The sequence below is a fragment of the Podarcis bocagei genome, assembly GCF_964188305.1.
Source record: "Podarcis bocagei genome assembly, chromosome: 17".
Taxonomy (NCBI): Eukaryota; Metazoa; Chordata; class Lepidosauria; order Squamata; family Lacertidae; genus Podarcis; species Podarcis bocagei.
This window is the reverse complement of record NC_138143.1, coordinates 42854583-42879964: the sequence shown is the minus strand read 5'-3', so window position 1 is coordinate 42879964 and position 25382 is coordinate 42854583. Positions and strand designations below refer to the sequence as shown.

Sequence of the window (25382 nt, the reverse complement as noted above, 5' to 3'; positions counted from 1 at the left end):
GCTCATCCAGACTTCCTTTTGTGTAGTGTTTCATTTCTAGGCACAGGTCCACTCTTGAAAGCTTTATGTCCAAGCACTCCCACCCCCCACCGCTTTCCTCACGGAAACCCACTCTTTACTGCGGAAAACGCAAATTGCCATTTGTTCCAATTCAGCATTAAAGAACAGGCTCCCCTGGGAAAGCGGCAGGCCAAACCCCCCCCCAAAAAAAACCAGTGCTTGGACATGGACTGGGAAAGCGTGGAAATTGATTATCCGTAATAGGGTGCCATGAGCAAGGCCAATATTTGACCCCCCCAATTGGATCTTTTCCATGTTGTGCCCCCTCGATTCAGCGCCCTGGGTGAGAAAGCTGCCTGCTCCCCCCCCAAAAAAAAAATCTGACGCTGGGTAGGGCAAAAAAGAGTGTGGGCAGGTGGGGGGCTCTCCTTCCTTGGAGGTTTGGAAGCAGAGCTTGGGCGGCCACCTGGCCAGGGCTTCTTGAGTCGCCATTCCTGCCCTGCCGCGGGTTGGGCTGGATGACCCTTTGGGGTCCCTCTCAACTGCCACAGCCCAAGAACACTACGGCTTGGGGAACCGCTCTGTGGGATTAGGAAAGAAACCCCATTGCAATGGCTAAATCCAAGGGGAAGGGGCAGCGAGGGTAGCTGCCCCCTAAATAAATAAAAATACATAGGAAGCGGAGGTTCTGCTCCCCCTAACAAAAGGCCTAACCCCCCCAAAAAATCCTGGCCGCGCTCAGGGTGAAATATGGCCCCCCTCAAATAACAGCAGCTGACTCGCCAAGGCGGCGCCCAGGAGCCACTTCCAAGCGTTACCTGGAGGGCCGAGGTTGGGGCAGCCCAGGCCGGGCGGGGGGCTCAGCACGACGCCGCTCAGAGCCGCTCGGCGGGGCGAAGGGGAAGACAAGGACGCCGCCATCTTCCCGCCCCGGCTTCGGCTAAGCCAGCGCCGCCACCGCCGCCGCCATTTTCCCGCGCGAGGATTCAAAGGGGCCGGAAGGGGCCGCGGCTGCTCCGCCTCGCTTCCCTTCAGCCGGACACAGGGCGGCCAAATTCCTGTCAGGAAGTGGCGGGAAACCTCGGCCTTTGGCCTCACGGGCCACCCCGACTGCAGGCGCTTGGGCCGCTTCTTCTTCTTGGCCTCGCGGGCTAAGCCCATTTCACGGAACCGCCGACCCAGAAAGGCATCCCGTCCCAGCTCTACGCCCGCTTTTTCCTCACACTCGGGTCCCCAGATGATTTTGGACTACAACTCCCGTCATCCCCCGCCGCTAGTCCCGGTAGCTAGGCATGATGGGAGTTGTAGTCCAACACCACCTGGGGACTCAGGTGTGAGGAAAAAGCGGGCGTTGAGAGAAGACTCTCTGGGTCCGCAGGTCCGGGGAAAAGGCTAGGATGCGAAGCAGCACAAACGGGGTATAAATAACCAATTATTATTATTATTTTAGTCCAACATCGTATGTTGGGAAACCGGCCGGAGGATGAAGGGGTCGGGTGCAAACAGCATTTGAAAGTGCTGCCAGTTTGCATGCCTTGGCTGGGGAGGGCGGGGTATAAATAAAAATTATTATTATTAATAATAATTCTTTGTGCAAATGGGCGCTGGCTTTGGCCTGGGAGGGAATCTTAGGATCCGCCACCGGCACAGTATAATGAAAGGTTAGGCTTTTTCTGCCATCTGAGATTTGATGGGCTTTTGCTGTCTCAAACTGCAGATCCAAACCAGCTTCAGATGCGCCTCTGTCATCCTGGGTGCAGGATGGAGTCTGGACTGCCTAGCACAGCTATGTCTCCTCCAGCACGCTTAAGCCTAATGCTGACGGTCAACAAAAGAGGTTTAAAGACTGTCTCAAGACAATTTTTAAAAAATGTAGTATAAACACCAACAATTGGGAAAGTCTTGCCTGCAAGGGCTCCAGTTGGAGAAGAGCCTTGACCAAAGGAGTCCTGGGCTTTGAAGACACTCGAACTCGGGACACAAGAGGAAGGCACACTTGGCAAATCCACACCATGATAAATTCTTGCCCGGGAACCAATGTCCCCACTGTGGAAGGACGCGTGGATCCAGAATTGGCCCCCCCAGTCACTTACGGACTCATTGTTAACACCATGTTTATTGGAAGACAATCTTACTGGGCTAGGAGGGATCGCCAGAGCCAGAGAGACACAAACACACAACTTGGAATACTGGAAAAGGTGTGATTTAAATGAAAGGGGATGGTGAGTAAAGGCATTTGTCTCTTTGCTCATGGGCTTTTGTTGGGAAAATGAAAGGAAAAACAGCTTCTCTTTTGTTTTCAGGTTTTTATTTGTATTACAAATTTAGGCATTTATATCTATAGTGTAGAATGAACAAAGGTGTTCAAGAAAATATAAAAGAAAGCACATTTGTCTGGCTGTATTTTGTCAGAGACTTGGTTGCTCAGTTATAAAAAGGGTCACACAAAGATACAACAAAAGTATATACAAAATACTTAACTGCATTACTTAACCCAAATGGCAAATATATACAGATAAAACTGCCATTCCCAGACCCTCCATACACACTGCCCAGGCGTCACCCCCTGTCTGTTAGTGCTCCAAACGACAATTCCCAATGCTCCATACACAAAAGGAACCACAGTTAACCAAGATGTCTGTAGTGTACGCATGCCCTGAAGAAGACCTTGTGGGAGGCAGAAAGAGAGACAGCACAAATATATGAAAATGGATATATACATTTGTTTTTTAAAAAACCCCAACACACATTCAAACTGGTTGGGATTGAAAGAGTCCTGGATCAGATAAGGCCAGGAATATTCATTTAAGAGACATTCTCACAATCCTATAAATCCTATATTAAAAAAATATTATTTATACCCTGCCCACCTGGCTGGGTTTCCCCAGCCACTTTGGGCGGCTCCCAAGAGAATATTAAAAACACGATAAAACATCAAACATTAAAAACTTCCCTAAACAGGGCTGCCTTCAGACGTCTTCTAAAAGTCAGGTAGTTATTTCCTTGACATCTGAAGGGAGGGTGTTCCACAGGGCAGGCGCACTATCAAGAAGGCCCCCTGCCTGGTTCCATGTAGCTTCACTTCTCGCAGTGAGGCCCTCGGTGCTGGACCTCCGTGTCCAGGCTGAACGATGGGGGTGGAGACGCTCCTTCAGGTCTACTGGGCCGAGGCCATTTAGGGCTTTAAATGTCAGCACCAACACTTTGAACTGTGCTCAGAAACATACTTGATTAAGTCGCTTTTCAGTCTCTACAAAAAAGAATAATAAAGTAGATGACAAGCAAGTGAAGAGGCCAAAATATAACTGGGCTTGCACACACTTCTGCTTGTACCATGCCTAGAAAGCATGGGTCCAAGTGGTTTGCCGTTTTCCCCGCTCCTTTCCAAGAAAACCCACTCTTTAAGAGATAGATAAGAACTGCGGAAAACCAGATTGCCATTTGTTCCAATTACGAGCTAAAGAGCAGTTTCCGCTGGGTGAGGGAAGCAGTAGGACAAAAGGAAGAGTGGATAAGCCCTCTGAAAGGAGGGCCTAGACTTGGCAGCGATGGGAAGAAGAACCTGTTTCAGACGCATATTTCTCGATTGTTTATGAATGGAACACAGTGCGCTTACTCCATTGAAAAAAACATTTGTGCTGGAGGTAATAAACCTGTTTATGGCACAATGGCACATTCAAACACACAATCCACCATGATGTCACAAGTCATCAAGAGGTGATTGTGCTTGGTGTGAGTGAGTCCTGATGCAGTACATCTAAGGCAGGTTGGACAGAACCTCCTGAATAGTCTCACTACAGCCACTCATCTCCATTTGGTTGAGAACATAACAAATGCGCTCTACTGTGGCCCCATGGCCTGCTTGCTGCCTCCATTGTCTCAGCATGACATATTGTGCTTCTCGAATGTGCCGATGCTCTGCATAAATCCTCTCTATGGAAATTTCATTCAGTCCCAGGCGCCGCACAAATTCGTTCCACCGGGTCAGCGGTACTTGATCCACCACAGCGTACAAAACTTCAGGACCTAGGGGTAAAAGGAACAAAGGAGAAATCAAGTGATGCTGTGAGAGTTATGCTCTGCGCACCTCCCAGTATTTGGTCTGTGTCAGGGTTTCCCAAACTTGGGCCTCCAGCTGTTTTTTGGAACTACAATTCCCATCGTCCCTGATCACTGGTCCTGCTAGCTAAGGATGATGGGAGTTGTAGTCCAAAAACACCCACGTTTAGGAAACCCTAGTGTAGTATAAATTGTCAGTAACAAAAATTATTTCCATTCTCCCTATTATTGAAAAACTGCTCTCTGAGACAGCCATGTTTCCTTAATAGCACATTGATTGTATTACCAACGTGAAATACAATGGTACCTTGGTTGTCAAACGCCTTGGTACTCAAACAACTTGGAACCCAAACACTGCAAACCCGGAAGTAAGTGTTCCGGTTTGCGAACCTTTTTCGGAAGCCGAACGTGCTCCGTTTTGAGAGTTACACTTCCTTTTTGAGTGCCATACTTCCATTTTGAGTGTTACGCTGAGGTCTGTCTGTTTTTGCTATTTATTTTGGGTTTTTTTGTTTTTGTGGCTCTTTTTGTTTGGTTTTTGTAACTGCGTGGAACCCAGTTCAGCTACTGATTGATTGACCGTGTGACTGCAATACATTGTTTATTGCTTTCATTTATGCATCCATGGTCTCGTTAGATAGTAAAATTCATGTTAAGTTGCTGTTTGAGGAGTTGTTTTTAAAAGTCTGGAATGGATTAATCCGTTTTGCATTACTTTCCATGGGAAAGCGTGCCCTGGTTTTGGAACGCTTTGGTTTTGGAACAGACTTCTGGAACTGATTAAGTTTGAGAACCAAGGTACCACTGTAGTGAAACATGAGCAATCTGCAATGCCCCATGTAACCAGATAGCTGCACTTAAGAAAACAAGGGCTCTGGTGGATCAGGCAAGGGTGCTTCTATTCCTGCACTCTGTTCTCAGAGTGGTCAGCCAGATGTTCATGGGAAGCCCACAAAAAGACTTAAGTACAGCAGTGCTTTCCCCACAAGGTTCTCAGCAACTGGCATTCCGCTTTTCTGGATTTCTTTGTAACATTCAAATTCAGGATTTTAGCACCTTCTTGGGTTTTTGATGCAGGCAATAGTTCTCCCTCTCTTTCTCTCACACACAAACACACCCCTACACACCTTTATAGGAGCAATGCACACATAACTCACATATTCTTCCCCCCGCCCGCTGCCCACGTTTTATTTCTGAAATTAAGATGCACTCACGATCCGAGATTTGTGTTTCTCCTGCCACTCTTACACAATCTGGGAGGTCAGCTGGTGTGGCTTTCAGTAGCAAAAGATTGTCTGTCTGGTTTTGTTCCAGAAATGTGCCTTTTCCTTTCTCTACCACCTAAGGAACAAGAGAAACGTCAAGTATGCTGTTGGCTGAACTTAGAAAATAAGAAAGCTAGGCATAAACTGCAAACAATCCTGAGGTTTAGAGGAATTTTAGAAACCTTTGCAACAACTTACCTCTGGGGAAGGTTCACTTGTTGGCTGCAGATTTGAAGCTGAAAAAAACCCCAGAATAAATTATTTTACAGCTATCAAAAGAAAAAATTAGCTTTATTGTTATTGTCAAGCTAATAGACAGCTAGATGATTCTTTAGCAAACACAAATGGTGGCAGCTACTAGCTACTGGATGCATTTAACAGCCAGGGTTGTATTGAAGACCAGAGTTCTGCTTATATTCACTTCACTAAAGGACTTTGAGTACGCATAACTAGGCTACAGAGATACTGGAGGCATTGCAGCCTGTTGGGTCATATGCCAAACTTTTTTTGAATTTTGAAATGCTGCCATTGATATCCCTCTGATGGCTTCTCTTCCCCAGCTCGCCCCTCTTTGTTCTTCCATGGGGTCTGTGTAAATGTTGGATCTTCTTGATTTTGCAGGATTTTACCTGGAGCCCCACCAAAAGCACATCAAATTATACCTTACTTGGGTAGCCTGCACAGTAAAGATGGCAGATCCTGTGCTTGCCAGCACCACAAGAACACAGGGAACCAGGCAGAGGGCCTTCTCGGTAGTGGCGCCTGCCCTGTGGAACATCCTCCCATCAGATGTCACGGAAATAAACAACTATCTGACTTTTAGAAGACATCTGAAGGCAGCCCTGTTAGGGGAGTTTTTAATGTTTGATAGTTTATTGTGCTTTTAATTCTGTTGGCAGCCGCCCAGATTGGCTGGGGAAACCCAGCCATATGGGAGGGGTATAAATAATAAATTATTTTTATTATTACTGATACAAGGCACAGATTCTCATGGATCTTCATAGCTTTTTTTACATAGCACGAAGACCACCAACAAACAGAAGTGGCCTATGATTTGATGGTAGTTTTAAAAACATTATGAGGTTCCAAATGTACTTTGGATTCATGCTTTTGTGCCATATCAGGGCTGGAGAGCACTTGATCTGTGATTTGATGGTGATGGAAGTGGGAGGGAAGGGAACCCATGGAAAAATTTTACAATTACAAGAAGATCTGTTTTACTGGCGACCACTTGTGAATTTTTTCTCTCTGACACTCCATTCTCTTTCTCTCCCAATTTCCGTGGCACCCTGCATTCCTTCTCTTGTCCCCTCTCAATCCCCTTACTCTGTTTTCCTCCATCCAGTCTACCAGATTGTTCCCCTTCCCCTCCTACTTTCTAGATACCTGCTCAGCTGTCAATCTGAGCCTTGAGAAGCACTTAGAACTGAAAGAGAAAATGAGAAAGAACCTGTCTGTCTGTCTCTCAACTAATTTATCCACTACATGTATTTTTAAAGGAGAAAAAGGTACCCGTTCTCATCATCTTATGAAATCACGAAAATTGCATCAATGAGCAGCAGGGGCTGCGGTGGATGACCCTTGCGCCAAAAAGCGTGGTCAAAATTTAAGGGTTCAGGAACTCAGACCAGACCAAATTTCATAATATCACACACTGACTTTACTGAAACAAAACTCTATGAGAGAAACTGCAAATAATTGCAGAGATTAAAAATAGCTCAGAAGGGAAGAAAATAACAAACACTAACTTATCCAGCTAATTAACATAAATGCTTAAACTTAAATCTCAGTAGGAACAAGATGCTGTCAAAGCCCAAATAGATGCCTGGCTGACTGGCAAGAGCTCCCACCAACCCAGGTTTTATGGGAACTTAGACCATGGGTGTTCACCTCTTCCACCCAATTACCTTGTGACACCGGCCTTGAAGCCTTAATGGGAGACAGCTGTATGTATGCTCCCTATTTCTTAAATTCTAACCTATTCCTATAAATCAGTCTTAAAGGGGCAAGATCACCACAGGGGTCTAGAAGGTAGTTCTCAAAGGTGTCACTGCGTCCATGGCTGGCACAGTGGCGGCCACAGGTCTAAGCTGTGTGCTTATGTGGGAACTGCCTACTCAAAGGAGAAGCAGAGCTGCTTTGAAAAGCACCTTTGCAAAGGGAAAGTCCTTTGGGGGGGGGGACCCACGCTCCTTAAAGCAGCCCCCCTCTTCTCCTTTAAACACTAGAGCAAGCAGTTGGGCAGCTCTAGCGCACGGTGGAGTCATTCTGCTGACCATTCACTTAAAGAAGGGGAAGAGGCTGCTTCAAAAAGATTTTGCTATAAGACAGCGCACCACCACCCCGGCCATCCATCTGAGCCTCTAGGGGATCAAGCATGAGCGCTGGGACTGTCTTAAAGCATCTGCAAGTTCCCCACATACTCCCCACCCACCTGCTCTCTCCAATATTGAAGGATAAGGGGAGCAGTTGCCTCACAGAGTTTTTCGAAAGGGCTTTAAGACAGCACGCCACCCTGCACACGCTGCTCCTGTTTGTGCTTCCTTAAAGCCCTTTGCAAGTCTCCCCTTGCTCAGCTTTGAAGCCACAGACTTTTCTCCAACAGGCAAGCGATATACTCACCAAATGGACAGAAAGTGGAGCTGAACCTCTTCTGACAGGATCGTTTGCGAAGTATGTTCACCAACAGCAATACACCGACAGTTACGATTAAAATGACTATTACAGTGAGGAGTAGTGCTTGGTCTGTAAGGAAAAATAAGCATAATATATATGATAGGGTCTGGAAGGATAGGAAAACAGGTGCGAAGAGATGGATAGGATAGCTAGAGCACAGAGGCAAATGCGGCGTGGAGATCAATGATTGGAAAGTGAAGTCAATGTCAGGTATTAGAGAGCAGGAGTGGGGGACCTTTTTCAGCCTGAGGTCTGCATAATGATAATGATAATATTTATTTATTTATTTATTTGTTCATTCATACATACATACATACATACTCCGCCCATCTGGCTGGGTTTCCCCAGCCACTCTGGGTGGCTTCCAACAAAATATAAAAAAGTAACATAAAACATTGAAAACTTCCCTAAACAGGGCTGCCTTCAGATGTCTTCTAAAAGTCAGATAGTTGTTTATTTCTTTGACATCTGATGGGCGCTCCACAGGGCGGGCATCATTACTGAGAAGACCCTCTGCCTGGTTCCCTGTATCCTCACTTCTGGCAGTGAGGGAACCGCCAGAAGGCCCTCGGCGCTGGACCTCAGTGTCCGGGCAGAACGATGGGGGTGGAGACGTTCTCCAAACGGCTGAGGCCGTTTAGGGCTTTACAGGTCAGCACCAACACTTTGAATTGTGCTCGGAAACGTACTGGGAGTCAATGTAGGTCTTTCAGGACCGGTGTTATATGGTCTCTGCGGCCACTCCCAGTCACCAGTCTAGCTGCCGCATTCTGGATTAGTTGAAGTTTCCGGGTCACCTTCAAAGCTAGCCCCAGGTAGAGCGCATTGCAGTAGTCCAATCGCAAGCATCTGGGGGGGTCACATGCTAACAGTGGATGGCACCAGAGGTGTAAATGGGTGGAGTAACAAATGTACATTTTATGTTTGTTCTGTAGGTTTCTTTCTAGAGACGCCCTCTCTATCCTCCATCCATGCAAGTAAATGATGTCAAAGTTCAAGGACACTCTCCAGTCATCAGGCGTGCCCTCTCCTAGGGGCCAAGCCCTTTGGGACCCCCCTCCCCATGTTCAAAGTGGGAGGAAGAGGCCAAGGGCGGAACCGAGCACTTCAGTGACTGGCTTCTTCTCCTTCTACTGAATTGGAGGGGAAGGAATAAGGAAGCAAATCCCACAGGAGGAGGAGGAGCTGTGACCAGCTGCATTCAGTTCCACCCCAGTGATGGGCATAGCCAGGATTTTTGTTAGAGGGGGCAGAACTTTTGTTAAGCAGGGCAGAAGCGATGTGGTTGGTCCGTTAGTTAAGTATTTGTATTGTTTTACTTGATCTAGGGGAGGCAACTGCTACACCCAGGAGTCCGGCTCTTCCTGACATCGCACATCATGTGACATCACCCCCCACCCTTCTCCCCTGGTGCCTCTGCCAGCCATGCAAGAACAAGTGAGGTGTGAAGCAGGGCTGGTAAAAGTTGTTGCTGTGGATTGTATCAAGGGCTAAAGAGAGACACCTGGAGTGTTGTCCAAGTATTATTCCAGAACTTACGTGGGTGATTTTCTGGCTTTACCACTTTAAAAAAGTCGCAGTCCATCTCGCATTCTTTCTCATTGCAGCTGAAATAGGAAAAAGTGGGTCTCAGTTGCACAGGAGACAAATACCACTTTACAATGGTACCTTGGTTCTCAAATGCCTTGGTACTCAAACAATTTGCAACCCAAAAGTAAGTGTTCCGGTTTGCGAACTTTTTTCGGAACGGAAGCCGAACGTGCTTCGCTTTGAGTGTTACGCTTCCGATTTGAGTGCCACACTTCTGTTTCGAGTGCTGCGCTTCCGATTTGAGTGTTACACTGGGGTCTGTCTGTTTTTGCTATTTATTTTGCATTTTTGTTTTTGTGGCTCTTTTTTTGTGACTGTGTGGAACCCAGTTCAGCTACTGATTGATTGTGTGACTGTAGTACATCGTTTATTGCTTTCATTTATGGATCCATGCTTTCGTTAGTAAAATTCATGTTAATTGGCTGTTTTAGGGGTTGTTTTTAAAAGTCTGGAACAGATTACCGTATTTTTTGCTCTATAAGACTCACTTTTTCCCTCCTAAAAAGTAAGGGGAAATGTGTGTGCGTCTTATGGAGCGAATGCAGGCTGCGCAGCTATCCCAGAAGCCAGAACAGCAAGAGGGATTGCTGCTTTCACTGCGCAGCGATCCCTCTTGCTGTTCTGGCTTCTGAGATTCAGAATATTTTTTTTCTTGCTTTCCTCCTCCAAAAACTAGGTGCGTCTTGTGGTCTGGTGTGTCTTATAGAGCGAAAAATACGGTAATCCATTTTGCATTGCTCTCCATGGGAAAGCGCGCCTTGGTTTTGGAACGCTTTGGTTTTGAAACGGACTTCTGGAATGGATTAAGTTTGAGAACCAAGGTACCACTGTATAGCACTAAAGTTCCTCCTATTTCATTGCCCCCTTGACACTCGACTTGGAGAACGGAGAGTTCTGGGGAGGTCAGGACCTTGCATACTATTCTGTGACATTTCGGTTGGTGTAATAAAGGTGTGGCCTTATACAGACTTTGGATTTTTTTGTTTTATCCTTATGGGCCAGCACGGCTGCCTTTACTTTCTGTGTGGAAGACAGATAACAAGATTTTCCCCACCTGCTGCATGGGTAGCACTTGTTCTCATCTTTTTGGAGAAAGTATCCAGAGCGACACTCACATATTGTATCCCTGAATTTGGTACCTAGAAAGAAAAGATAAGTGAGAGAAGGAGATATTTTATTTCAGTGATTTGGATCTCACTCAAACACACTAGCACCTAAGCAGTGTGTATTATCTGGGGACAAGTTAGATGTGATGCAGAAGTTGCACATTCAGGATCACTTGTGGCTTTAAAGGCAATTCAGCAACAGCAGAAGGGTGCCAAAATCTGATCAACATTTCCCATATGCAGTGGTTTTCCCACTGATAACTGTGGGGCCAATTTACAGGTGGAGACACAACAGGTTCTCAGACAATACCTGCCTATTTTTCCTCATGGGGCAAACAGTAGCTTCAGAGATGGGATTTTAATCAAGAAAACAGCTCTGGAGAAAAAGAATCAGAGGGCATGAGAAGGAGCCAGCATCTTTCCCCAGCACTATGCTCCTGATCTGAATCAGGACCAGTGTTGTTGTTACATTAGGAAGAAATTGCAGGAGGTCCTGATCACAGATCTCCTGTGTCAACACATTTAACTGTGCCCTCTGCAGGGCGAAAAGAGAATGGGTGAATTAACAAAGAATCTGTTCACAATTTAATTTCACAATTACAGTATTGGCCCAAATATAAGCCACACCCGCTGTCAGGGCTGCCTCAGGTCCCAGCTCACAAAGGACCAACGCCAGTTTCTCTTTATATACAGAAATGTTTATTGAAGTTCATTTTCCGCTTCACAGCCGCGGCACGCAGCCCTACGTCTGTTACGCTAGACCATTGAAGTCCCCTCTGAGTCAGACCCTCCCCTGCACCAGTTTAAGAGCCTTGCTCTGCTCCACCTCCTTCTTTCTTCCCTCTTCCGCAGGGTCTTCCTGCCCGCTGGGGTTTCGCTCCTCCTGGATTCCTCTGACGCCGAATCCCCAGATTGCTCCCCCTCCCTCCTGCGGGCTTTAGGACCTGGCTCCCCATCCGGGCTCTCTGTTTTCCCGCGCGCCTGTACATTTGAACTTGGCACGCGCGCCCAACTCCCAACCTTCCTTCTGATCGTTACATTACTCCCTTCACTGCTCCCCTCCCCTTCCGGGAGGATGGCTTGTTCCGACCTTCCCTCCATTCCTGCTGACGGAGCTGCTTCCCCTGACACACTGGAACTCCCCCCCCCTCGCCACGCTCTGGTGGGGAAGCTGGTCCTGATTTCCAGCTGCCGCTTTGGGAGTCCCCGCTGGCCCCTTGTCCCTGATGCGTCCCCCCTGGGACCCCCCTTGTCCTGACCACAGGCGCCCCCTTATGGGAATCCTCTGATTCGCTGGAGAGGCTCATGGAATCCCTCGGGTCACTGTCATCCTCCTCCTCCCTGTCCTCGGATTCTTCCCAATCGCTCTCCATCTCCATCTCCATCTCCTGCCTCCCCTGTGCCTCTGTCCCTGAACCCCTGACACCCGCCAATAAGCCGCAGCTTTAAAATTCAAGGGTGGGGAGGGGGGGGAACCAATACCTGAATATAAACCACTCCCTTAAAATTGGGATACAGGCTGAAAATCGCTGCTGTTAGTAGAATTATAACTCCGAGCCAATTTAAGCCTTTGATTAAAGCCCGCAAAAGTTACTGTACAATTGCTAAAATCGCAAATAACAATTCAATTGCTATAATCCCACAGTCACTCACACCCATAAATGGCAAATGGACAGTCTCGAGCTTGCAAATTGGCAATAAAGCATTGTTTTTGTTCCGTTTTACCGTATGTTTGTTTCAGGAGCGATATCATAAAAGCCAGTTATTGTAATGTCACAAATTTAAGCTGCACTTTAACTTTTCACGGTCAGAATTTTGGGGGAAAGGATGGCTTATATTTGGGCCAATACGGTAAACGCAGCAGGGGAGCTCAAAATTCTAGGCCAGGGGTAGATGAAGTGGTGCTCTCCAAGCTAGGAATAGGTACATCCTGCAGTCAGAATAAGTGCAGAAGGATAATTTGATGTGCTTGCAGGTGTATGCTGAGGTTAAGAACAAGGACAAAGCATATTTAAGAAGCATCTTCAGAAAGTTAACAGGTGAAATTTTAAGGAATGTATACAGAGCACTATATAAATGCATCACCATCACCGGCATTCAAATTTAATACTGCTTTAAGGGTGCTGGGCTTAAGGACATATCACATTAAAAGAAATACATAAAGCTGGAGAAGAGAGGGAGGGGTAAAAATAAGGAAAACCAGTATTATAGGACAAGGAGAGTTGAAGGAATTCAAGTTTGCCAGCACACACAGCTTGCAACAAAGACAGATGCACAGCTTTGCTGCAGGGGCGAGAGTCTCTGTTCCTAGTATGAATGAATGAATTTATTCATGAAGTCATTTTTTTAAGACATTGATTCTGTCCTACTGCACTCACAAGCCAGCTTGATTCTTCCATTGAGACAAGCACTGCAATTCTTGCACATGAATTCATCACTGTGGCTACTTTGATATTGATCACTGCTGCAACCGCAAACTGTGTCGTGCTCACTGGTACATTTGGATATCTCTATTTGTCCAAAGGCTAAGCAGAAAGAGAGGAAGCGTTGGTTAATTCTATGTGGGCCATTAATGCTCAAGAAACAAGTAAACTAAAGTCAATACACATATTCAACATTCCCAACGCAGGGGCCTTTCACTGCCACTTTTTTATTTTTATTATTTAAATTTTGAACCCACACAGAGAAACGACTTACTTGGACGGCAGCGTCGGCATCCGCGACACTGCTCAGAACTATTATCTCCATCAATGAAGGAACCCTCAGAGCAGACTGAGCACTTGGTTGCCTTTTCAGGGTCTAAGCAGTGTTGTGCAACGAAAGTTCCTGCAAAAGAATTGTCCAAGAGGAAGCAGGAAAAAGTCATTCAGTGAGAAAAGGAATGCAAGGCTGAGCATAGAATGAAAGTTTCAGTAGCTCAATGGTACAACAGCATGTGATTTATATACAAAATGTCCCAGGTTCAATCCAGCCCTACTTTTTATCACTCACTCCCCAACCCAGTCCTACAGGGTGGCTTAGGCTGCTGTCTAAAACCACTGCTTGGAGTTGCAGCTTGCATTTTAACCGACATTACACTCCAAGAGGTGAAGCTGAGGCTCCAAGACTTTGGCCACCTCATGAGAAGAGAAGACTCCCTGGAAAAGTCCCTGATGTTCGGAAAGATGGAGGGCCCAAGGAGAAGGGGACAACAGAAGACGAAATGGTGGGACAGTGTTCTCAAAGCTACCAGCATGAGTTTGACCAAACTGCGGAAGGCAGTGGAAGACAGGAGGGCCTGGCGTGCTCTGGTCCAGGGGGTCACAAAGAGTCGGACACAACTAAACGACTGAACAACAACAACACACTCCAAAAGAGTCTTCTCCCACAGCTGTAGCCTGGGATTCAAACTCAGAAGTATGTCCCACTGACTTCAGTAGGAATATGGTCTTAATTTTTGACGTGCCACCTCCAATCTCTGCAGCGGTGCGAGATTGCAGGGAGTTCCAGGCACACTTTACCCAGGGAAATGCTTTGGAAATGAGGCACAGCAGAGACTGGGGTGTCCTTATGATATAAAGGTTAAGGACCCCTGGACAGTTAAGTCTAATCCTAGGCGACTTTCCAGGTCATGTGGTCAGCATGACCAAACCACTTCTGGTGCAAGGAACACAATGACGTAAGCCAGAGCGCACAGAAATGCCATTTACCCTCCCTCCACAGTGATATCTATTTATCTACTTGCACTGGCGTGCTTTTGAACTGCTAGGTTGGCAGGAGTTGGGACAGAGGAACAGGAACTCACTCTGTCACGGGGATTCAAACCGCCAACCTTCCGATGGGCAAGCCCAGGAGGCTCAGTGGTTTAGACCACAGTGCCACCCGCGCCACATATATACCAGTAGAGCTTGCAATAGAGGGGCTCCCAACATTACACTCCAAGAGAATCTTGAATCTCCCTGCAGCCTGGGATTCAAACTGACGCCAGCCATGGCTCTGCCTGTCTGCAGCTTGCAGACTTTTTTCAGACGGGAATCTCTTATCCCTAAATAACATCACCACAACTGCAATCCTAAACTCTAGTCTGCTTGGACTCTGCTAAGTATCTCAGAGCTGAGGGAGACCCCCTCTCATTTTCAGTCCCCTCTTTCTGCCGTTTCTAATGGCCCATTACCTTCCCTTTGCCTTTGGTTAAGGACTGATCTCCCAGGCCATTTCCTGAATGCAGAAAGCTGGTTGGCCTGCATTTTAACACTTAGCTAAATCCTGTGTCTGGCAGCCTTTTTAACACTCCAAGAATTGATTAAATTCTAACACCTATCAGACCCAGGAATTGTGGGGAATCTGGCATCCACAAACCCTGGCAACCACTACTCTTAAGAACCTTCTTCTAACAGCAAGAGCCGTTAGTGGAACGGACTCCCTTGGGATAGACTCTCCATCCTTGGAGGTTTTTAAGCAGAGGTTGGATGGCCATCCGTCATGGAGGCTTTAGCTGAGAGTCCTGCATTGCTGAGGGTTGGACTACAGGGATCAGCAAACGTTTCCATCAGGGGGCCGGTCCACTGTCCCTCAGGGCTTGTGGGGGGGGTGCACTATATTTTTTTGGGGGGAAATGGAATGAATTCCTATGCCCCACATATAACCCAGAGATGCATTTTAAATAAAAGCACACATTTTACTCGTGTAAAAACACGCTGATTCCTGGACCATTTGCAGGCTGGATTTAGAAGGCGATTGGGCCGGATCCAGCCCCCGGGCCTTAGTTTGCCTACCCATGGACTAGATGACCCCTGGCTCCCATCCAGCTCTACAGTTCTATGATTCTACAATTCTTTTCGGATTTACATTGATGCTAAGGATCCCTGCCTCCTCTGCTCTGAGAGAGGATAAGAAAGAAAGCTACCATTTTCTTCCTACCCTTATGCAGAAAGGAAGGAAATGAATAATTTCCACTGTCTCTCCCCCTGCAGCTTTTCTGTTCCCAAAACAATTCCATCCTCCCCCACAGCCCGGAAGCCAAAGCAATCCACTGTACAGCTTCATTCCAGCATTACTTCTCGTTCTGTCCTCTCTCTGCCACAGCCTTCACAGTTAGCTACCGAGTATTCAAAATACTTTCTCAATGAAACTAAATTTTGGAAAATCTCTTGATTTCATGTCTGTTGTTTCTAGAACAGCTTGCAAAGTTGCTTTACAGTCTTGACAGAAGTTACTCATACTGCGCTCTGCAATTTGGAAAACATTCTACTTTCTAGCCAGCTGTACAACAGTTTGCCCTCCAGAAGAATAAACTGAGGGACACAAGGAGAAACTGTTCCCCTAGCAGATTTGAGCTCAATCACTCACGGTTATCTGTGTTCTGAAAACATATACAATGAACACAGGGAAGTAGTTTGCAGGTGTGAAAAGAGGTATGTGTGCCAAGCAGGTGTGGTAAAAGGACAGCTAGCCATTTGTATTGAAATATTTGAATAAATCATGCAAATTAGTAATGTATTCACCCGTTCGCTGAGCAGCTAAAGGAGGAAGAATTGCAACTAATGTCCAAGTATCAGTTCCTCCTTTACTCCTGCATCAGTCTGAGGTCTAAAAGTTATTGGAGCAAGCTTTGGTTACTGATATCAAAATATAGCCAACAGTTACTGAGTAGGATGGATTTAAGGGAATGCTACAGTGGGGTAAGCACCACCACTACCTTTTACCTCGGTAAGAGCATAGGTTGGACATTTCCTTTGTCTGAATTTCAAATAGCCAGGGACTCCCCCAACCCTGGCCCCATCAGCAATCCACATGCCCAACGGAAAGCACAAACCAAGACTAATTGTATGTGGAATCTCAGCTTTATCTAGTTTTTAGGTTAGATTTATCTAGTTTTCTGGTGAGATAGGATAAAAGGGCACAACTGTTGCCAAAAAAAGGCTATCTTCCTTCTGTCTCCCCTAGCAGTTCTCAACCAGCTGCAAGAACTCACTCGTTACAAGTGTATACCATACTTTGATATACTCCAGTGAAGCTATTGCTTTTCACTGCTATGCAATTATATTTGAGTTGAAGTGGGGGGAAATAAAAAAGTGTATTTTTCAAAAACGGGATTCTTGACTGAATCAGGGGTACACAAAAATAGGAAATCACAACTCATCGTTATTACTCTGTTTTACACTCTGTCATACCTTTGTGGCATCTAAGGCAGCAGTGGGTTTTATTTGGGTGAAGATAGTGTCCTATGTTGCAATCCACCTCCCTCTTTTGTTTACGGCTGGAGTGCAGGAAGGCATCCTTGTCCACAACTGCTGCAGGGATAGGTTTCGTAACAGGATTCAGGGTTACCCGCAATGATCCCCCACTTTCTGTCCGAATGAGGTTCAAGTTGACCTGCAAAGAAAAAGAATAAATAAGCAAACTGCTTTTCATTTTAAAAAAAGGCCCAACTTCAGCCTTCACGAAATACCGTACTTTTCTGTGTATAAGACGAGGGGTTTTTTTTAATTAAAAAATAAGGTAAAAAAATTGGGGTCATCTTATACACAGATAGTGCATAGCGGGGATGTGTGATTGGCAGCTGCTGCAGGCCAGAGATTGTCTGCGGCTATTGGGTGTGTTATTGGTGGCTGCAGCAAGGGCTGGTGTTGATTGGCTGCTGCTGCATCAATTGGGCGGGCGATTGGCGTCTTCTGCTGACGAGGGGACAGAAGATAAGCAGCTATTGCAATGTGTGCGAGTGGCAGCGCAGGTGAGCGATTTTTGCCAGTCCCCCCCCCCAAAAAAAAGCTCAACAACTCTGGGCAATCTCCCCCCATTTTCTTAATCTGGAATCTTAATCTGGAATCTGGCGTCTTATACATGGGTGCGAGTTATACACAGAAAAATATGGTATTATTTAACATATTGCAGTGCTGTAGCTATTGGGGGGGGCAAATGGTTTTTTTGCCACGAGTGAAGCCCCTAGAGGGGCACCACTGAGGCTCCCAGCCTGTGTGTGTGTGTGTGTGTTGTGTGTGTGTGTGTGTGTGTGTGTGTGTGTGTGTGTGTGTGTGTGTGTGTGCCAAACTGAGTCTTTGACCCGGGGTGAAATAAAACCTAGTTTCACCTCTGCATAATGGATTGTAAAGTACAATATCTCTCTCAGGTGATTAGGAAAACATTATTCAGATTGGTAATGGCTGTTCCATGTGACAGGTGCAACCTCAACTAAACATTAGAGCAAGGGCGAGCAATATAACGCAGATTGGTCACAATGCTAATTGTTGCTTGGATTCTGAATCCAAGGAACAGAAACATAAGGATTCTTCCGTAGTTAGTAACATTGCCAACAATTAGCACTTTGAGCTGTCCCATTTATATACTATTTTTTAATACATCCTGAATACAGACGTTTGCTGGTCGGTCTGTAAACAAAATATAGATGCATCAGGGTGGATAAAAATCAATTTTTTAAAAAAGAATATGTTTTGTTTGTATTATATTATTGATGTATATGCTGCCAGGGCTCCTATGGGAAGAAGAAGAAGAAGAAGAAGAAGAAGAAGAAGAAGAAGAAGAAGAAGAAGAAGAAGACCAAGACCTGAGAAGCTGCAAGAAGTGTGCCAGCTCCCTCCTACCCAGCTCTGATTGGGAAGTAGATCAGATTGAGAAATCAAGTGCTTTGCCTGCTTCAGAAAGCGGTCTCTAAAAAAGCAGGCAGAGGAACCTTTTATCTCACAACCTTAGTGAGATAACACAACCACAGTGTTAAGATCAGAGATACAGCTTGCCTGTTCTTTAACACTAAAAGGCAGTCTTTCCACCCACACCCCAATACAAAGAATGATCTGCATGGAGGTTACTTAGGGGGTCCCTGCCCTCATTTAATAGTTCGGAGCAAACCCCAACTACTGTAATTTGATGCCACCAGCACATGATCTTCGTTTTCCAGGAAGACAGCAGGTCCATTTACCTCCCAGATTCCCTCAATGTGTAAATGACCACTATGAGATGTTGTTACTACGGCCAATGAGCAGTCAAGATGTAGGGAGCAGCTGGGTGTGAGACAGGAACTATGCATGGTACCTCGGGTTAAGAACTTAATTCGTTCCGGAGGTCTGTTCTTAACCTGAAACTGTTCTTGACCTGAAGCACCACTTTAGCTAATGGAGCCTCCTGCTGCCGCTGCACCACCGCTGCACGATTTCTGTTCTCATCCTGAAGCAAAGTTCTTAATCCGAGGTAATATTTCTGGGTTAGCAGAGTCTGTAACCTGAAGCATCTGTAACCCGAGGTACCACTGTATTCTGGCTATTCTCTGCGTTGTAAGAAACAGGGTCTGAAGAGTCGCAATACCACTCAGCACTATGCTGTCTATTATCATTGTTATGACTACTGCTATTATTACTATTGTTGTTATTTATTAATGCATACTGTCCTTCCTCTGAAGATCACAGGGCAGCTCACAACATTAAAATTGCAAAATGAAAACACAAAATACATAATAAAAGTAAAACCAAAATGAACCAATAACCTCCCTTCCACAAACTCATTGAAAAGGATATACATATTGTTAATCAGCCAAAGGCGTCGTTGAAGAGAAACGTTTTCACCAGGTGCCTAAAGCTATGTAACAAAAGCACCTGGAGAGAGCGTGCCACAAACATGGAGCCACCGCAGAAAAGGCCTGTTCTCACTTTGTCACCCTCTGGACCTCTCACGGAGGTGGCACGCGAAGAAACTAACCACAACAATTCAAATTCTGAAGCAACTGTAAGGCTTCTCAAACACTTCGTTTCCCTAATTTTAACCCTATTTTGTAAACTGCATTAAGCGTTCTGATGCAACCATGATGCCAGGTTTCGGTTAGTGCTGGGTTTAAAAACAAAACAAAACAAAACAAGAATGTCCTAAAACAGCAGTAGATAAATGAAAATTCCAGGAGATATACCAAGGCTATTATGTGAGACACTTGGAAATGCTCTCAGGGCTCTGTAGCAGTGGACCCCATGTGAATTATTGACCTGATCCTGACATAACCTACACTGCCTGGGTCTGGAACAAGTTTTCCTAAGACTATTCTGTAATAATGGAAATCGTATTCTGACCTTTTTATATCCAGGAATTGATCAGTTCTTAAACTTCTGTCTGCTGTTGAATCAATGGAGTTCACTTCCTAATCAGAGTTTTACATGTCATGCCTCAACATGAGTTTGTTTCTGAAGTATTGGTATTAGATTATTTTATCACTATTTTACTACGGCCGGAAATAGAGCTTTCCATTACCAAGTTTCAAAGCAATAGATCCTGGCCTTGTGTCAAAAATATTTCATTTACTACATTTCTAAACCAGCTGTGCAATCAAGTTCTCTCGGCAAAGAATATAGCAGATGCTGGTGCCAGCCCTGAGCTGTCATAATTGGATTCTGAAGGAGGAGGAGGAGAAAAGTGCAAAGTTAGGGGAAGGAAAGAAACAGCATGCCTAGCAGCCAGTGTTAGAAACTGAGATATGAAAGCTAGGAGCTAAATGGCACCTTAAGCCTAGGTTACGGGCGCAACAACAGAATCTCTGGGTGCGCTTTTCTTATAACAAGAATACAAAGCTGAAAATGAATGAACTGCGGCTAAAATATTATGTTCATTTTTCACATGGTTTAGTCCAGTGGTTCCCAATCTTTGGGGGGGGACATGCCCCACCTAAGCATCTCTAAAACCCTGATGCTCTCCCCCGTGATATATAATTCATATTACACTCATGCCTTGGAAGTCAAACAGAATCCTTTCCAGAAGTCCGTTCGAATTCCAAAACGTTCAGAAACCAAAATGCAGCTTCTGATTGGCTGCAGGAGCTTCCAATCGGAAGCCATGGAAGCCACACCCGACATTTGGCTTCTGAAAATCATTCAAAAACCGGAACACTCACTTCCGGGAACTGACTTGGAACGACCATATACAAAATGCGAACTCTTATTCACGTGGAGGAAGCATAAAAGGCCACTAACTTGGTCTAACTCAATTAAAAGACGCCTGCTTCTTGGGAGAAAAGCAATGACAAACCTAGACAGCATCTTAAAAAGCAGAGACATCACCTTGCTGACAAAGGTCCATATAGTTAAAGCTCTGGTTTTCCCAGTAGTGATGTCTGGAAGTGAGAGCTGGACCATAAAGAAGGCTGATCGCTGAAGAATGGATGCTTTTGAATTATGGTGCTGGAGGAGACTCTTGAGAGTCCCATGGACTGCAAGAAGATCAAACCTCTCCATTCTGAAGGAAATCAGCCCTGAGTGCTCACTGGAAGGACAGATCCTGAAGCTGAGGCTCCGAGACTTTGGCCACCTCATGAGAAGAGAAGACTCCCTGGAAAAGACCCTGATGTTGGGAAAGATGGAGGGCACAAGGAGAAGGGGACGACAGAGGACGAGATGGTGGGACAGTGTTCTCGAAGCTACCAGCATGAGTTTGACCAAACTGCGGGAGGCAGTGGAAGACAGGAGGGCCTGGCGTGCTCTGGTCCAGGGGGTCACAAAGAGGCGGACACGACTCAACAACAACAACTCATTCTCAAATTGCCTCCCTTAAAAATCAAATGGCCCCCCTGTGGGGCATCTGACCCACAATGGGAACCTTGGGTTTAGTCCTTCCCCCTTAATATTCTTAAGAGGGTCTCTTCCCCAGTCTTGAGATAGTAGCTGGAAGTGGGTAGGCAGAAAAACCTCCTCTTTTCCTTCCACTCTGCAGTTTTAATCCGAAATCCTGTGCCCAGAGCTCGGAAACTGGGTGTTTGAATGAGACTCCCTGTCACAAAATGCGCCTGGAAGAAGGGGAGTTTCGAAGGCTGCCAGGAGCCGCTCGCTAAGCAATTCCGTGGGGCTACCTTTGAAGGTGACCTGGAAACTACAACTAATCCAGAATGCGGCAGCTAGACTGGTGACAGGGGGCAGCTGCCAAGACCACATAACACCAGTCTTGAAAGACCTACATTGGCTTCCAGTACATTTCCGAGCACAATTCAAAGTGTTGGTGCTGACCTTGAAAGCCCTAAACGGCCTCGGTCCAGTATACCTGAAGGAGCATCTCCACCCCCATCGTTCTGCCCGGACCAGTGGCGTAGCATGGGTTGTAAGCACCCGGGGCAAGGCAAGTAATTTGCGCCCCCTAACCCGTGGATTTGTGCCCCCTAACCCTAACCCCCAGATGTTGCGCCCGGTGCGGCCGGCCCCCCTGCACCCCCCACGCTACGCCACTGGCCCGGACACTGAGATCCAGCTCCGAGGGCCTTCTGGCGGTTCCCTCCCTGAGAGAAGCCAAGTTACAGGGAACCAAGCAGGGGGCCTTCTCAGTGGTGGCACCTGCCCTGTGGAACACCCTCCCACCAGATGTCAAAGGGAAAAATAACTACCAAACTTTTAGAAGACATCTGGAGGCAGCCCTGTTTAGGGAAGCTTTTAGAATCATAGAATCCTAGAGTTGGAAGAGACCACAAGGGCCATCGAGTCCAACCCCCTGCCAAGCAGGAAACACCATCAGAGCACTCCTGACATATGGTTGTCAAGCCTCTGCTTAAAGACCTCCAAAGTAGGAGACTCCACCACACTCCTTGGCAGCAAATTCCACTGTCAAACAGCTCTTACTGTCAGGAAGTTCTTCCTAATGTTTAGGTGGAATCTTCTTTCTTGTAGTTTGGATCCATTGCTCCGTGTCCGCTTCTCTGGAGCAGCAGAAAACAACCTTTCTCCCTCCTCTATGTGACATCCTTTTATATATTTCAACATGGCTATCATATCACCCCTTAACCTCCTCTTCTCCAGGCTAAACATGCCCAGCTCCCTTAGCCGTTCCTCATAAGGCATCGTTTCCAGGCCTTGGACCATTTTGGTTGCCCTCCTCTGGACACGTTCCAGTTTGTCTGTGTCCTTCTTGAACTGTGGTGCCCAGAACTGGACACAGTACTCCAGGTGAGGTCTGACCAGAGCAGAATACAGTGGCACTATTACTTCCCAGCGCCTGCCAACCTAGCAGTTCGAAAGCACCCCCGGGTGCAAGTAGATAAATAGGTACCGCTTACCAGCGGGAAGGTAAACGGCGTTCTGTGTGCTGCGCTGGCTCGCCAGATGCAGCTTTGTCACGCTGGCCACGTGACCCGGAAGTGTCTCCGGACAGCGCTGGCCCCCGGCCAATAGATGTGAGATGGGCGCACAAACCCCAGAGTCTGTCAAGACTGGCCCGTTCGGGCAGGGGTACCTTTACCTTTACCTTTATTACTTCCCTTGATCTAGATGCTATACTCCTATTGATGCAGCCCAGAATTGCATTGGCTTTTTTAGCTGCCGCGTCACACTGTTGGCTCATGTCAAGTTTGTGGTCAACCAAGACTCCTAGACTTTTAATGTTTAACAGACCACTGTATTTTAATACTTTGTTGGAAGCCGCCCAGAGTGGCTGAGAAAACCCAGCCAGATGGACGGGGTATAAATAATATATTCTTATTCTTATTCTTCTTCCGTGTGGGGCAAAGCAAGGAAGCAAAACAAAACAAAACTCCTTCATGCCCTATATGGAGAGAGAGGCCGCACCCCGCCAATGGGGCCGAGGGCTGAAGAGGTTTTTCAGGAAGCGAAGAGACTCCTGAACCTCCAGAGGAGAAGCAATGGAGGGAGTCAGGAAGCTCCCCTTTCCAGCAAAAAGATGAGGCTGCCTTTGCCTCAGGGACACGGATTCCCGTCACTTCTTAGCTGCGAGGCTTCCTCGCTTAGGTCAGGGCCAGGATTTCAGCGCTTCCGGTGCCTTTTCCTCTCACACGAAAACCACGGACTTTCCTGACCCCTTTCCCCCCGTGTCCCTCACTTACCACGGCCACTAGGACTGGGAAGAGCCCCAGCGGGGCCATGGCCTCGGGCCCCGCTCAAAGCATCTGCGGACAAGGCCGCTCCGTCTCCTCAGACCAGGCCTCTCTCTCGCGGGCCGAGAGAGAGAGAGCGAAACCCGCCGGCCTGGTGATCCAAGTTCCCCAAAGCGCAGGAAGGCCGGAGCTGGCGAGGGAAAGGGAGGAGACTGCGATTCCCACCCACAGGCCGCGCGTCGCCTTCCCGGCTCCATGAGTCACGCCAGCCAGGCGCTTCTTCACCCGAAAAAGGGCGCGGGAGACGCCAGGAAAGACGGAGGACGAAGTTCCTGAGGCGGCTTTTCCTCCCCGGGCCCACTTTTGCTTCCCTCACAAAAGGCTGCTTCGTCTGGGCAATGGCGCTGAGAAACCCGGTGCCTTTTTTCCCCTGAGGGGACGCAGGGATACGCAAAGCTCTCAATATTTTGCGGATCTAGGTTTGGCCTCCCTGAGGGGCAGGATTTCAATGGGAGTGGGAAAGTGAGAGGACCCCCAAACATTTATTTAAGGGAAAAAAGCACAGGATAAATCCATCAGCTCTCCTTTACATTTTTTAAAAAATCATTTTTATTCGGTTTTACAGATATAAATTTATAACAAAACCAAATACGCAGTGCATTTTTCTGGGGGGGACACAGGGACGCATGCCCCTAAACATTTTGTAAATCTCAGTTTGGCCTCATTGAGGGGCAGTATTTCAATATGAGTAGGAATGAGAGTACCCCTAAACATTTTTTTAGAAAAAAGCACTGCAAATATGTATCCATATATAGAGTTTTCCTTGCATCTGGAGACTCCCCCCCCCAACCCCTCCATGAGTCCTATTGTCAATGTTTCCAACTGCATATTATATCTATCCACATTGTCCATAGCATTTGTTAGATTTAAAGTGAGATTAAAATCCTGCTAATGTTTTAATCTGTTTACCATGGTCTCCTAAGTAAATTATAATTTCCCCCAATATTTCTTGAAATTTTTATCTTCTTGGTTCCAGAGCTTTCCGGTCAGTTTTGCCATTTCAGCATAGTCCAACAACTTGGTTTGCCATTCCTATCTGGTAGGGTATCGGCTCCCCTTTCCAAGCCATCCGACAGTTCATGGCATGGAGCCTTGTAAGCTTCTTGCATTTGAGCTCAGAAACTAGTAATAAACAGAGAACTTATTATTTTTTCAGATATAAAACCACCTTTTAAGGACTTGCATTTAAAGCCAAATGATGCTCCCTGCAGCATTGCAATGGTTCTATATTCTGAACACACAAGCTATTTTTCATGCCCCAAATAACTCTTAGGTAAAGGTAAAGGGACCCCTGACCGTTAGGTCCAGTCGTGGCCAACTCTGGGGTTGCGGCGCTCATCTCGCTTTACTGGCCAAGGGAGCCGGCGTACAGCTTCTGGGTCATGTAGCCTGCATGACTAAGCTGCTTCTGGCGAACCAGAGCAGCGCACGGAAACACCGTTTACCTTCCCGCCGGAGTGGTACCTATTTATCTACTTGCACTTTGACGTGCTTTCGAACTGCCAGGTTGGCAGGAGCAGGGACCGAGCAATGGGAGCTCACTCCGTCGCAGGGATTTGAACCACCAACCTTCTGATCCGCAAGTCCTAGGCTCCGTGGTTTAACCCACAGCGCCACCCGCTACCCAAATAACTCTTAAGACATTGCTATTATTTATGTGAAGGTCAATCTGATCTGTATCACAGACACCTGGGTGGGTGAACAGAGAGAAGCTTATCTCACTCAGTTGTGCCCACCTGTGTATTCGACAAAGCATCAGGACAGACTTCGGGGGGGGGGGCGTTGTTGTAGTCTAGAGATTTTCTTTCTTACTCCAGATTTTCTGACCAGCTGAATGGAGATCTA

At 46.7% G+C, this 25382-nt stretch overlaps 2 protein-coding genes across 6 annotated transcripts in view; both read right to left on the bottom strand.

The window, feature by feature from the left end:
* The window catches only part of POLQ (DNA polymerase theta), a 44593-nt gene extending 43320 nt beyond the window's left edge, over positions 1–1273 (bottom strand). Inside the window, exon 1 of one of the 5 annotated variants that reach the window (XR_014003281.1) lies at positions 819–1273. Coding sequence is in view for 3 of the 5 variants with exons in the window: in XM_081175989.1 (XP_081032115.1) it covers positions 819–1161 (343 nt within the window). In the remaining 2 variants the exon portion in view is untranslated. The remainder of the gene's footprint in view (positions 1–818) is intronic. The other 4 variants (XR_014003282.1, XM_081175989.1, XM_081175987.1 and 1 more) reach the window with 4 other exon arrangements.
* Positions 1274–2842: 1569 nt separating this feature from the next.
* On the bottom strand, positions 2843–23652 carry LOC308576794 (tumor necrosis factor receptor superfamily member 1A-like). Its single transcript, XM_081176734.1, has 10 exons — positions 23487–23652; positions 16849–17050; positions 13394–13522; positions 13075–13221; positions 10645–10729; positions 9540–9607; positions 7947–8069; positions 5523–5560; positions 5274–5400; positions 2843–4026 (listed from the first exon to the last, which is right to left on the bottom strand). The coding sequence occupies exons 1-10, from the start codon at positions 23523–23525 to the stop codon at positions 3758–3760; spliced, it is 1227 nt and encodes a 408-aa protein (XP_081032860.1). The 5' UTR covers positions 23526–23652; the 3' UTR covers positions 2843–3757.
* Between the last annotated feature and the right edge of the window lie 1730 nt (positions 23653–25382).

Coding starts and splice junctions, on each gene's coding strand:
- LOC308576794 (XM_081176734.1), bottom strand. CDS start 23,525: ATGGCCCCGCTGGGGCTCTTCCCAGTCCTAGTGGCCGTG. Junction 5,401..5,522: donor CAAGTGAACCTTCCCCAGAG/GTAAGTTGTTGC, acceptor CTTGTTCCTTAG/GTGGTAGAGAAAGGAAAAGG. Junction 4,027..5,273: donor AGAAACACAAATCTCGGATC/GTGAGTGCATCT, acceptor TTTTACCCCTAG/GTCCTGAAGTTTTGTACGCT.